We start from the raw sequence: 14,380 nt of genomic DNA, 5'->3' as shown, positions 1-14,380 counted from the left end.
CTACTATTGTATGAAAATTGTACTGCTGTATTTTATACTGTTCTGTTAAGCACCTTGTGCACGAAAGGCGCTATGTAAATAAAGTTTGTTTTGTTTGGTATGGTGTATTGGTAAACTTAATATGCAAGAGAAGAGGATACCTAAATCTGCAGACAGCATAGGGCAGAGCCCTGATTGGAGCCTAGAGCTCTTTCACAACACAGGGGAACGCAAACACACAACCTTTAATGACATTTACAAACGTTACCCATTTATTACACAAAGAAATGTTTGGCCTCAAATGTTTTTAAAATAAATTAGTAATTTCATAGACATCCATAGAGACAACACATTCAGACAGTAATACTGGCAGTAAAGACACAACAGGGTTCTAGTTATCACCACTCCTACACACAAACCACTCAGCTCAGTAACAATGTACAGAGGGAACATGATATGTACAATCCGAACGGAAACCATTTACCAGCCCTTGAGATGGGGGAGGAGAGGAGGGAGGAGGGAGATATGGGCTGAGGCTTTATGTCGCCCTCAGTAAACACAGTGTTACACTCAAGGTTTGTATGTTTATTACAAATGCTGCTGTCAGGCAATGCTTCAGGAAAATCTAACCGCTCATTTCGTCTATTGTTAACCCACCATGGAGTATGAAGATGAGTGCTGGTTAACCGGTTCAGTCCGATGCCTCCTGACCCACATGCATCTCACCCCTGCGGGGCTGCTCTCTCAAACCCATTTCACGCGGCTTTTTAAAGCAGTTCATCACAAACCGTTCTGAGTCACGTCAATCACAGCTCCTCGAATTGAAGTGGCCATTTTCAAAACCACACACACACATAGTGGAGATTGGCTCCGGGTTCACCTCCTCTCTGCGTCGGAGAACGGTTGTGTTTTTATTTTCCATTCTCGCTCTCTGACGGCTCAACCTGGAGCAGAACAGAAACACTGGAGTCGTTTTATTTTGTGCGTCAGTCTCTCAGCCCGAGTCTAGCAGTAGTGAGGGTCGTTTGGTGGTCCTCATAGTGGAACGGGTTGGTTTCTGTGTCGTGTTTCTAAGCAGTCCCTGTTGTTTAGAAGGTTCACAAAAGTAGCTGTGTGCACATCCCACCTTCTGGCCAGGTGCGGGAGAAATAAAGTAGTATTGAGTGAAAGAAATGTAATGTCTCACTACACTGCTTCACGTTGTTGAGGACCCAGGAGGACCTTGGAGAGGGTTTGTAGAGTGTGTCTGACTCACAGTCCCTGAGCCAAACACCTCCAAGTTGTCTGAACACCACGCCCCCTTGTCATGTCACCGTGTCACAGGGCGGGGCTTGTGGTGGCTCCTCCCCCTCCCAGCGGGGGGGGAGGGGGGGGGGGGGGACCCCTTTAACAGCAGAACAGAGTGAGGGTTCTTCACCTGCCTCAAACTGGAGGCTATTTGGAAGAATTATAGAACCTTCTTTTATCTTCAGTGTGCTCTGGCCTCATGTTCTGGTCCAGGCCTCAAGAGGACCTTAAGCTGGACCTCACCTCCGTCCGCCTGGTGGTGTTCGGGCGGAGCCGGTCCACGTCACGCCGCCTCCGGTCCACCATCGCTCCGTCCCTGAGAGGGAGAGACCTAGGTGGGGTCTGGGGTGGGCCTGGGGGGCAGAGGGTCCTGGATGGGGTCTAGGAGGGGTCTAGGAGTGGGGGTCGGACCTGGTGGGGAGGGGGTCCTGAAGGGGGTCTACGTGGGGACTAGGAGGGGTCTAGGAGTGGAAGGTGGGCCTGGCGGGGGGGGGGGGGGGGGGGGGTCCTGAAGGGGGTCTGGTAGTGGTCTAGGAGTGGGGGGTGGACCTGGCGGGGAGGGTGGAGGTTCATGGAGGGGGTCTAGGTGGGGTCTTGTCCTGGGGGGTGGCCCTGGTGGGGAGGGGTCCTGGAGGGGGCCTAGGTGGAGTCTAGGAGTAGGGAGTGGTTCCCTGGGGGGGTCGTCTGGATCTGGTTTGGATGAAGGATCTGGAGGTTCTGCTGGAGGTCGAGGTGGACCTCATAGGGAGGGGAGACCTGGACCGGGTCCTGGGGCGGTAGGTGGACCTTCTCTGGGGAGTCCCGGTGGAGGGGGCGGGGGGGGCTGAAGCTGACCTTCTCGGGGGGGTAAGTCTGGACCTCCGGGGGCGTGGGGGGGGGAGGGCTGTTCTCCTGCAGCGGCCACATCTCCTGCCAGGTCAGGGAGGGGTGGTGGGCCGACGGGGCTCCCAGCAGGGGCCTCTGCTGCCGGTAGTTGGACCAGACGCGGACCAGTGTCTCCTTGAAGGGCCGTGTGGTCAGGGTGTAGAGGATGGGGTTCAGAGCACTGTTGATGGGCAGGATGAAGATCACAACCCAGGAGCAGATAGTACCTGGGGGTGGGGGGGGGGGAGAGAGAGAGAGAGAGAGAGAGGGGAGAGGGGGAGGGGGGAGAGAGGGGGAAAGGGGGAGAGAGAGAGAGAGAGAGAGAGAGAGAGAGAGAGAGAGAGAGAGAGAGAGAGAGAGAGAGAGAGAGAATCAGAAGGAGAAGTCAGTGTTAGATGTACACAGCCTGTGATGTCCACATCTATATTGTAGTGTCTTTCCCGACCCAAGATCAAAGTCAGAGTAGTTTAAATTATAAAGTTTAATGTGAAACATCTCAACTAGCTCGTAGCTCAAAACAGGGACGTGCACAGGGGGGTTTCTCAGGTAGGGATGTTACGGTAACCGGTGTAACGGTAAACCCCTATCAATTTTTTGTCAATAACAATTACCGTTTTCATGTAAAATACTATTATTATCTCGGTGGATAACTGCGCCCGCGGTGTGAAAACCGTTAAATACTTCCCAGCGCTTCATCCGAGTCTCTTGAAGTTGCCGCGCAGGCGCACTGTGTAGCCTACAACAAAATGTTTTTTTAAGTTTCTTGAAGTTCGAATCATGGCGGAAGGAGGAGACGACAGCGCTCAAGACATCCATCCGCCTTCTAATAGGGATGTGCATTTCTGGCAAAAATACTATTAAATATTCGCTGAGAAGTATTCAAATAATATTAGAAAATCGGTCAATCAAGAACCCCCCACGCACGCACGCATGCACACACGCACCTGGGTACACGCACACACAATCACACAGGTAGAGGCTTTTATGATTTGTATGAAATCAATGTTTATTTCGCCAACTGCGCCATAAACATTCAACATCGAAATTATTTCAACGCCGGCTTAGGCAGATAGACCTAAATGCGCCGAAAACAGATCTATTATTTATTTATTTTACTGAACACAGCCTGCATGACGGTGAACTAGGCACATCAAAAAAATAACTTCACACGGTGTGTCTGTATACAATTTATTTGTTACCAGCATTCGTAGTGTTGATCAGCAGAGAAATAGTCCGCCAAAGACGTTGACGTCGCTTAGCAACCGAAATAATCAGACAGCTAGCTAGCTTTTAGACAAGCAGCCTGTAATCACAAAGGCTACTACTTTTTTGGTAGGCAAACTGAGCTACATGTCTGCTGATAGTTAGTTTCTAACCTTTCTTTTTGGCAAGACGAATGAATGAACGAAGTAATGCATGACATGAATTCCTTCATTCGAAATGGTTAAATGCCTAAATCTTATTACTATTTTGGGCATTGTTTGTTATTGTTATTTGAAGCCGAAAGTCCTAATTTGATAGTTTTTAAAGGCACCCAGTGCAACTTTCGAGGCTTAAAAATAAACATTCAATTTCTAGTCTTTTTTACACGTAGTAAGTTTCAATAACTCCATACCATTACATACCGACATTCAAGCAGCAAAGATGAGACGTCGTTGTGTGGTGAGAACTGATAGAAAATCGATAACAACAACAATGCCGCCATTTTCTTTATTTTTTGTAACCTACAATAAATAAAGCAGGCTTCCAGTCAATGGAAAAATGGCTTCTCCCCATCGGCGATTGTTGTTGTTTACGATTTTCTATCAGTTCTCACCACACAGCGACGTCTCATCTTTGCTCCTTGAATGTCGATATGTAATGGTATGGAGTTATTGAAACTTACTACATGTAAAAAAGACTAGAAATTGAATGTTTATTTTTCATTGAATGTTTACATAAAGTTGCACTGGGTGCCTTTAAGAGGACTTGGCCGGCATCTGTGACAGGTTTCTCAAAGTAGCAAATCCCCCCCCCCCCACTAAAAACAGTGCGATCGAAAACAGACTTATGTATTAATGCCTACTAGTCTGAATAAAAAATCATTCAGGTTACTACAATAATCAGGCCAACTTTGATATTGTTTCTTTATCAACTTCTTCGAAATTATGGAAAACTTCAAGAAAAAAAAAATCTATATTCCAGGTTTTACCGTTGATTTTGTGTGTGCGTGTGTTCCTGGGATGTCCACCTACAGCAGAATGTGTGTGTATGCGTGCGTGTGTCTGTGTGTGTGCGTGCTAACCTGGGATGTCGACCTGCAGCAGGGACAGCACCTTGAGGATGAAGATGGGGATCCAGCAGAGGGAGTCGGTGATGACGATGCTGAAGAAGCGCCGTGCGATGCTGAGCTCGTTGCGGAGGTGGTTGGTGTATAGCGGCGTCTGCGTGCCCGTCGTCTGGATGTTGTAGAACATGCTGGCGTAGGACAGCACGATGATCAGGAAGGCCAGTAGGTTCAGACCTGAGCAACAGAGCCAGAGAGAGGGGGTCACCACACCGGAGCAGTAGAGAACAGACCAGTAGAGAACAGACCAGAAGGAAACAGACCGGAGCAGTAGAGAACAGACCAGTTGAGAACAGACCAGACCAGTAGAGAACAGACCGGACCAGTAGAGAACAGACCAGAAGAGAACAGACCGGAGCAGTAGAGAACAGACCAGAAGGAAACAGACCGGAGCAGTAGAGAACAGACCAGTAGAGAACAGACCGGACCAGTAGAGAACAGACCAGTAGAGAACAGACCGGAGCAGTGAAGAACAGACCAGAAAAGAACAGACCGGAAAAGTAGAGAACAGACCAGAAGGAAACAGACCGGAGCAGTAGAGAACAGACCAGTTGAGAACAGACCAGACCAGTAGAGAACAGACTGGACCAGTAGAGAACAGAAGGAAACAGACCAGACCAGTAGAGAACAGACCGGGCCAATAGAAAACAGACCGGACCAGAAGAGAACAGACCCGGTGTTTCCCACAGACCGGGGGGGGGGTTAGACGTGGAGTCCTGATGGGGCGGGGGGGGGGGGGGATTGCTCGATTTGCATAATTGCGCAATCAGGCACAAAACACATTTCAAAGTGGACCTCCCGATCTTCCCGATCTCCAGCCCCTGCTGCAGAGCAAATTCAAATCGACGGCAGAACAGGCTGGGGGTCTAACACCATAATCTATCTAAACTATAACCGCATTTCACATTATTCGCAAATATCCCGCTGCTTCGGGTTTTCCTTTGTAGGCGCGTTGAGAGGAGTGGGCGAATCCGCTGTCAGTGCGTGTGCATGTAACAGTGATATGTTACATCCAATAAGTTGGATCATCCAATAAGTGGTAGTGTACCCGTGCACGTATGTGCGCTTGTCTCTGTGTGCGTGTGTGAATGAGAATGACAGGGAGAAAGATTGCTATGCGGAGATGAATGAACAGAACGATATTTATATTTCAAAATCGTGTAAAAAATAAATAAATAAAAGCAGAATCAATTTGTAGTGCTCGGTGTTGATTCTAATGTCCAATTTGCGCCACACGTCTATGTATGGGAAACACTGAGACCAGTAAGGAACAACAAGGCTGGTCAACAGACCAGTAGAAAACAGACCAGACCAGTAGAAAACAGACCAGTAGAGAACAGACCGGACCAGTAGAGAACAGACCAGAAGGAAACAGACCAGACCAGTAGAGAACAGACCAGTAGAGAACAGACCGGACCAGTAGAGAACAGACCAGAGAAGTAGAAAACAGACCAGTAGAGAACAGACCAGTAGGAAACAGACCAGTAGGAAACAACAAGGCTGGTCAACAGACCAGACCAGTAGAGAACAGACCGGACCAGTAGAGAACAGACCGGACCAGTAGAGAACAGACATGTAGAGAACAGACCAGACCGGTAGAGAACAGACCAGTATAGAACAGACCACTAGAAAACTGACCAGTAGAAAACAACAAGGCTGGTCTTCAGACCAGAGCAGTAGAGAACAACATGCTGGTCACCAGAGGACTCTGATAGTCCTACTTTTAGTTTGTTGGCTGTTAGCTCCTTTCATAATTTTTTCATGACAAACTCCTGTGGTGAACATGATCCCTTTACTAGCAGGCTCACTCACACACACACACGCACACACGCACACACACACGCACACACACGCACACACACGCTCGCACGCATACACGCACGTACACACGCATGCATTCACGTACGCACGCACGCACACACACACGCACGCACACACGCGCTCGCACGCATACACGCACGCACACACGCACACACACACACACACACACACACACACACACACACACACACACACACACACACACACACACACACACACACACACACACACACACACACACACACACGCATGCATTCACGCACGCATGCACGCACGCGCACACACGCACACACATATGCACAACCCAAACCCACACGCACACAAATCCCAGTGTTATTTGATGTGACAATCTTATTGCTCTGGGGGAGAAAGCACATAATTGGTTTTGACAAAACAAATTTAGGGAAGTGAGGAAGATATGGAGAGGAAGAGGAGGAGAGGAGAAAAGGAGGAGGAGGGGAGGAGGAGTAGAGGAGAAAAGGAGGAGGAGGGGAGGAGGATGCTGTGGGGAGAAGCAGAGGAAGAGGAGGAGAAGAATAGTAGGAGGAGGGGAGGAGAGGAGAAAATGAGGAGGAGGATGGAGGGAGAAGAGGCGAAAAGGAGGAGGAAGAGGCCGAGGAGAGGAGCGGCGGAGGAAGAGATGGAGGAGGAAGATGCTGAGAGGAGGAGAAGCAGAGGAAGAGGAGGAGGAGGGGAGGCGGAGGCATAATATATATAAGGGCCTCAGGGCTTCAACATATTTTGCATGAAGAGGGTCTTCAGAGGACTATGAATCCCTGACAGGTCTGTGGTCTACAGAGGAATATGAATCCCTGACAGGTCTGTGGTCTACAGAGGACTATCAATCCCTGACAGGTCTGTGGTCTACAGAGGCTTCCATAAGTCCCCTAGAAGTCTTACCGGTCTATATAGGCCTTCAGAAGGTCTCCAGAGGTCCTACTGGTCTCCAGAGGTCCTACTGGTCTCTAGAGGTCCTACTGGTCTCTAGAGAGGTCATACTGGTCTCTAGAGGTCCTACTGGTCTCCAGAGGTCCTACTGGTCTAGAGAGGTCCTACTGGTCTCTAGAGGTCTTACTGGTCTCCAGAGGTCCCTCCCAGAGGTGCGTGTGCTCCATCAGGGCCGGGCGTGGCGTGGAGAACCACCCACCCAGGAAGATGACGATGGAGTAGACGTGGGCCCAGGGCGTCTCCGGCCGCTCCGAGTGCAGGGGGAAGCAGACCCCGTTGGTGCCGTAGAAGTTCCTGAACAGCCGGTTGCCGGCGAGGGGCAGGAAGGCGATGAGGAGGCCCAGGGCCCAGACGGCCAGCAAGATGCTGACGGTGCGGCGCCAGCCCGGGGTCACGTACTGGAAGGGGTACACGATGCAGATGTACTTCTCCAGGGTCAGGTAGGTGAGCAGCAGCACCGACACCTCGGTGCTCAGCATGGCCAGTGCCCCCACCACCTGGCAGGCCGCGCTGTCCATCCAGGCCACGGCGTGCCGGTTGTACTCGCCCCGGAACTTCAGGTCGTACGCCCCGATCATGAAGAGGTACACGCCCATCAGCCCGTCAGCACCTGGGGGGACGGATGGGGGTTAGGCAGGTGGGGTTAGACAGGTGGGGTTAGACAGGTGGGGGTTAGACAGGTGGGGGTTAGACAGGTGGGGGGTAGACAGGTGGGGGGTAGACAGGTGGGGTAAGACAGTATGGGGTAAGACAGGTGGGGGTTAGACAGGTGGGGCTAGACAGGTGGGGGTTAGACAAGTGGGGGTTAGATTGACGGGTAAGACAGGTGGGGTTAGACAGGTGGGGGTTAGACAGGTGGGGTTAGACAGGTGGGGTTAGACAGTGGACGCAGGGACCTTAGTGTGTGACACATCAACTCTGCTGAAAAGCATTGTATCATTGTGTATCTTTAGTAGCATTACAAAGTACATCTTTTATGAATGCATGACTGTTGACTTTGAAATGCGGAGAAGAACACCATTGAACGTTAGTCGTTGCATATTTTACAGCCCACGGCAAAACAGTGATTAACTATTCAACAGGAAGTCCTAATGGACTCATCTTCGTCACTCTGTGGCGCTCACAGCCCCCCCCCCTCGCCCCTAATCAGCCCCCGCCCCACTGATCTGCCCCCCCCACTGATCGGACCCCCGTTGTGAGCTGGTTTCATCCTCCCTGCGTGAGAGCGGCACTGGGCTGGCTGGCCTTCAGGCTGCTGGGAACCAGCAGTCAGAGACCCAAAGAGAAGGAACAGGTCTCGTGGGCAGGGTTTTCCGCTCCCAGCAGGATCGTTTTGAGCCATAATGTTCTTTAAGGTGCTCCAGGTACTTCGATCAGCCGCTCTCTGCTTTAACGAGCCAGCGATCAGGGAGGAGGACCACCACATCCAGCGCCTCGACCAGGCCAGCTTTCGTCACGGCCCCAGCCACAGCAGGGAGAGCGCAGGAACGCCCGCGCTCTTATTGTGGTAGGACTCCTCACAGGCGGAGGGCTTTGGCAGGTCGGAGGGAAATGAGAACGTGTTGCAGAGGGATTGATGTCTGACACAGAAACAACTATCTCAGCCTTTAATCCTATCGGTAAATAGCAGCTGCAGGCCACTGTTCAGTTGAACCCTAAAACCACTAAGATTTTAGAGCTGTCAGTTAAACACGTTATTAACGTCGTTAACGCAAACCAATTTTAACGGCGTTAATTTTTTTAACGTGCGATTAACGCAAATTATTATAAAAAAAAAAAAATATGTTTGGGCTCAGAACAAAGAAGCAGTAGCCTGACTGCTATGTTCAAGGCATATCTTTGTATGTTCATCGTTTAATTGCATTATAGGCTTTTTTTTTGTACCATCCTGTTTTGATCAGTATATGCCAATGTTGTTATCAATAAAAAAACATTGGCACAAGGAAAGCCGATGCACTTCTCCATGTTGATAAGAGCATTAAAATGAGAAAAATTAATGGGACAAAGAATTCAAGGGATATTTAGCATAGAAAAAATATATATGATTAATCGCGAATAATCGTGAGTTAACTATGGCATTAATCCGATTAATCGTGATTAGATAATTTAATCGCTTGACAGCCCTAATATATATCTATATATCTATAGATATATATATATTTAAGCAATAGATCACGACAGGCTGTGGTATGTGCTCATTATACCACTGTTAAGGGCCGTTGTCCGGCCCCGACGCGCAGCGGAGGGCCTCAAAGCGACCCACAGCTTTTATACAACGGTTACTATTATGGCAAAACGAAAGTCATAGACACACTACATTTAAAAAAAGACAAGAAAGTCAAAGTAGCTGTTTTATTAAATAATACAAAAAAGTAGTCCCTCCGGGCTGCCTTCAAAATGCACGACTGTCGCTATGCAACACACTTTAGCGTCTCTCCGAGAGAAGGCTCGGCTAGAGCGGTTCGCCGGCAATTTATCCTATGGAGCAGTTCACTCGCCATGTGCCTAAGCTTTCGTTAGTCTCTCCATCGCCTTGCTCACTCCCGGAGTTCCAACATTTACACCCTCGTCTCCATCATTCAACATATTTTTAGGCTTCAGTGAACTGTGCTATTGCTTTTATACAACTACTTTTATGCTTTGTATTGTAACCGTTTCCACTTCCAGGCGCGGAGTGATATGCAAACTTTCACAAAATGATCGGGCGTCCTAGCAGTTATGTATACGCTCATTATACAACAGTTATGAACCAATCAGATCGCTGGATTCAGGCCCCCGTTGTATAAATATATATATATATATATATATATATATATATATATATATATATATATATTGTGGCAGACGGCAGGGAGGAGTGAGGGGAGTGGTAGGCCTGGCAACCAGCTGGCTCCACCCCCAGGCCATATATGGAATTCCTCCAGGTAACGAGGCAGGCCTGAAGGCCATTAAGCTAGAGTGCTTGCTGTTGAAGAGAGGAGCAGGCTACCACAAGCCAGAGTTAGGGCTAGGGCTAGCGAGCAGGCAGGATCCGTGTGATCGCCTGGAAGCTCGGTACGGCTAAGAGAGTGAGAGACCCGCACACGGACTACGGACTTCGGATTACCCTTTTCCCTTGGTTATACCGATTTACCCTGTAAATAAACCATCCCTTTGAACTGCTCTCTTTGTGTTGTGTCGTAATATCTATTCAACTTGGTGGCGTTGAAGCCCCACACCCCCGCTACAATATACATATATATATATATATATATATATATATATATATATATATTGGCCTAAACACTACAGCACTAACATGATATATAACCCAGTTAATTCTAGATACTATACATAGTATCTATTCTAGTATCTACTAGTATCTATACTATACTATCTATACCAGGGGTCTCAAACTCAACTTACCTGGGGGCCGCTGGAGGTGGAGTCTGCCGCATCAAGTATTCCATAGAAAAAAAGGAGCACCATTGACCCAATCTAAGTTAATAATCGGGCTATAATTAGATCACGTTGGCTATGTAATCGCTGACAACAGGGGACATTTCAAAGTGGTTGATGGAAACCGGGACATTTTAGCGTCCTTTGGTTTTTGTCAGGACTCGGGACACGCAACTCAAAATTGGGACTGTCCCGGCAAAACCGGGACATCTGGTCACCCTATCACAACAAGTGATAAAAAAGCGTGGCAAGCCAATCAGCAAAAATGTGCGTTTGACAACAATGCGCGGACTGCACTAACACTAAACTTTGATGTCAAGTAGGGGGCCACAAAATATCATCCCGCGGGCCTCAATTGGCCCCCGGGCCGCAAGTTTGAGACCCCTGATCTATACTATATATGAATATATAGTATCTATCCTAGTATCTACCCCTAGCATACTATACTATAGATGCTACATATGAATATAGTATCTATACTAGTATCCACTAGAACCTATACTGCTGTGGCGGCTGCTGGTCTGTCAATGAGGGGAAGCTCATTTTCGGCCCACATCATATAAATTGTCAATATATTTATATGTAAATTCTGCTCTCTGTTCCTTTTCAAGGAAATGTTCTGTGACCCTGTCATACCAACTAGCTGTCTTGACTTGTCTCCTCTCATTGGCCAGCATTCTTAAACAGCCTTGGCCCATTGTGTTACAGGTGTAGGACTTGAGCCGCTTCAAACAGGAGATGCTCCTTTCTACACCTGCAGATGTAGCTCCAATTGTTGCCTATAATGAGAACAGTTTGTAAAGCAAAGAGGCATTGCACTGTCCAACTCCATGTCTTTAAGGAACACCAAGAAACTCAAACGGTAAAAGGAAATGTGGGAATTCTGTTAAACTGAAACAAGGAATTGTGTGTATAAGTATATGAAATGCATGATGAAAATTGTCCAGCAATTTCGCCAAGCAAAAATCAAGAAATAGGTTGCAGTTTGTCTTTTGACTCGCTTGCAAAATCCGCGATTGGACCGAGGATTAAAGAGAGCTCCGGCGACGTTTTATAGTTCAAAATTGCTATCAATCCCGGGTCAGGACTATAACTACATTATATAAGGCATTAATGGATGACAAAAGCACAACAGGATATATTAAAGAAAAATGGGAAAAATAATTTGACATGGAAATACCTGACGATGAATGGGATAATATGTGGGAAAAACATAAGACAACAACCTTTTCACGAGCCTGGAGAGAGTTTTCCTGGAAAAATCTTATACGTTTTTTCATCATTCCTAAAATATCTAATAACTACTCTGAGAAAAGAAAGTCATGTTGGAGGAATTGTGGGTCATCTGATGCTAACCATGCACATATTTTCTGGAATTGTCACAAAATAACAGGGTTCTGGGGAATGGTACATGGGTTAACACAAGAGATCCTGGGATACGAATTTCCTATGAACCATGAGCTGATGTATCTGTATATTTACTCAGAGGATATTGTACATGATGGAGACTCATATCTATGCAAGATACTTATGGTTGCTGGGAAAAAGGTAATTACAAGGAAATGGGGGGGTGAGGATCTACCCACTCAGACGCATTGGGTGGACACAGTGGGGGAAATATATATGATGGAAAGACTGACACACAGCATTTACTGTCCATCTGTGGTCCTGTCAGCTACGGCTGACAGGACCACAGATGGACAGTAAATGGAGGAGGTGGACCCTATGGCAGTTTACACAGAATTGACATGACAGCAGGTTTTTATTTTCTTTTCCTTGTTTTTTGTTTTCTATTATTTATTTTATTTATTGTTTAATTTTCAATTATGGTCGTCGATGTTGTTGATAACTTGTATTTGCGTTCTTATTGATGAATAAAAAGAAAATTGTAAAAAAAAAAATTGCTATCAATCAAACCCTACAATGCTCACACAGAAGCCCAGCGTCAAGGTGAGCCCACTCGTCCTTCGACCCCAGAGACGCTGAGCGTCCCTGGGAGGGACATAATTGCAGCATTGTCCAAGGACCACACTAAAAAAAGCTGTTCTATGCAGCCCCATCGAAGTGGATGGATGCTGAGCTTCAACAGGCAAATGCACTGTGACGCTACGGGACGATCTGCGATAAGCAGCTGATTCTGAACATACTCATCTTCGAAATGGACGTCTTCTAACGCATTTTTAGTCAATGAAACGTTAACACAACAGTATATATTTGACAATTATTTTTTGAAATTTTCGGCGAAGCCGAGCTTCCCTTGCAGTTTTAGAGAAATCCCCATTGTCTATTCTATATATGAATATATAGTATTTATACTAGTATCTACTCATATCTATACTATCTATACTATATATGAATATATAATATCTATGCTAGTATCTACTAGTATCTATACTATCTGTTTATGAATATATAGTACCTATACTAGTATATACTAGTACCTATATTGTCTATATACTATATATGAATATATTGTATCTATCCTAGTATCTATCTACTAGTACCTATACTGTCTATACTATCAATACTATATATTCATATATAGTATCTCCACTAATACCTATACTGTCTATACTATCAATACTATATATTCATATATAGTATCTCCACTAGTACCTATACTGTCTATACTATCAATACTATATATTCGTATATAGTATCTCCACCAGTACCTATACTGTCTATACTATCAATACTATATATTCATATATAGTATCTCCACTAGTACCTATACTGTCTATACTATCAATACTATATATTCATACATAGTATCTCCACTAGTCCCTATAGATCAGGGATCTCAAACTCACCTTACCTGGGGGCCGCCGGAGGTAGAGTCTGGGTCAGGCTGGGCCGCATCAAATATTCCACAGAAAAAAGGAGCACAACTGACCCAATCTAAGTTAATGATCGGGCTATAATTAGATCACGTTGGCTATGTAATCGCTGACAACAGGGGACATTTCATAGTGGTTGGTGGAAACCGGGACATTTTAGCGTCCTTTGGCTTTTGTCCGGACTCAGGACACACAACTCAAAATTGGGACTGTCCCGGCGAAATCGGGACATCTGGTTACCCTATCACAAGTCACGTGATAAAAAAGAGTGGCAAGCCGCTCAGCCAAAATGTGCGTTTGACAACAACGTGCGGGCCACACAAACACTAAACTTTGAAGTAGGGGGCCACAAAATATCATCCTGCGGGCCTCAATTGGCCCCCGGGCCGCAAGTTTGAGACCCCTGCTATAGATGCTCTGTGTTCCTGTGTGGGACTCACAGCAAAGGGAGATGATGCACATGGCGTGCAGCTTGTTCTCCGAGCGGATGTAGGAGCGCATGCAGATGACGAAGAGGTTCCCACAGCAGGTGGCGGCGGAGACCACCCAGACGAAGACCCTCAGCATCACGTTGGCAAGCAGGTCCTCCAGCGACGAGATGCCGTCGGTGTTGGGCTTACAGCTGCGGACGTGGGGTGCGTAGCCGCAGTACTGGAACCGCTTGAAGTAGCTGAGGAGGGTGGAGGAGGAGGGAGGAGGGTGGAGGAGGAGGGTGGAGGAGCAGGGGGGAGGAGGGTGGAGGAGGGTGGAGGGAGGAGGGTGGAGGAGGAGGGAGGAGGGTGGAGGAGCAGGGGGGAGGAGGGTGGAGGAGGAGGGAGGAGGGTGGAGGAGGGAGGAGGGTGGAGGAGCAGGGGGGAGGAGGGTGGAGGAGCAGGGGGGA

General features: G+C 47.5%; 1 protein-coding gene across 1 annotated transcript in view; it reads right to left on the bottom strand.

The window, feature by feature from the left end:
- Positions 1-1,905: 1,905 nt before the first annotated feature.
- Positions 1,906-14,380, bottom strand: part of rxfp1 (relaxin family peptide receptor 1) — a 41,356-nt gene continuing 28,881 nt past the window's right edge. The window contains exons 15-18 of the mRNA XM_056601165.1: positions 13,941-14,170; positions 7,425-7,835; positions 4,415-4,633; positions 1,906-2,357 (exon numbers count right to left, since the gene is read on the bottom strand). Of these exons, the coding sequence (XP_056457140.1) occupies positions 1,906-2,357; positions 4,415-4,633; positions 7,425-7,835; positions 13,941-14,170 (1,312 nt within the window). The remainder of the gene's footprint in view (positions 2,358-4,414; positions 4,634-7,424; positions 7,836-13,940; positions 14,171-14,380) is intronic.

Source organism: Gadus chalcogrammus, chromosome 10, assembly GCF_026213295.1.
Source record: "Gadus chalcogrammus isolate NIFS_2021 chromosome 10, NIFS_Gcha_1.0, whole genome shotgun sequence".
NCBI lineage: Eukaryota > Metazoa > Chordata > Actinopteri > Gadiformes > Gadidae > Gadus > Gadus chalcogrammus.
The sequence above is the reverse complement of the archived record's forward strand: the minus strand, read 5'-3'. Positions and strand labels throughout refer to the sequence as shown.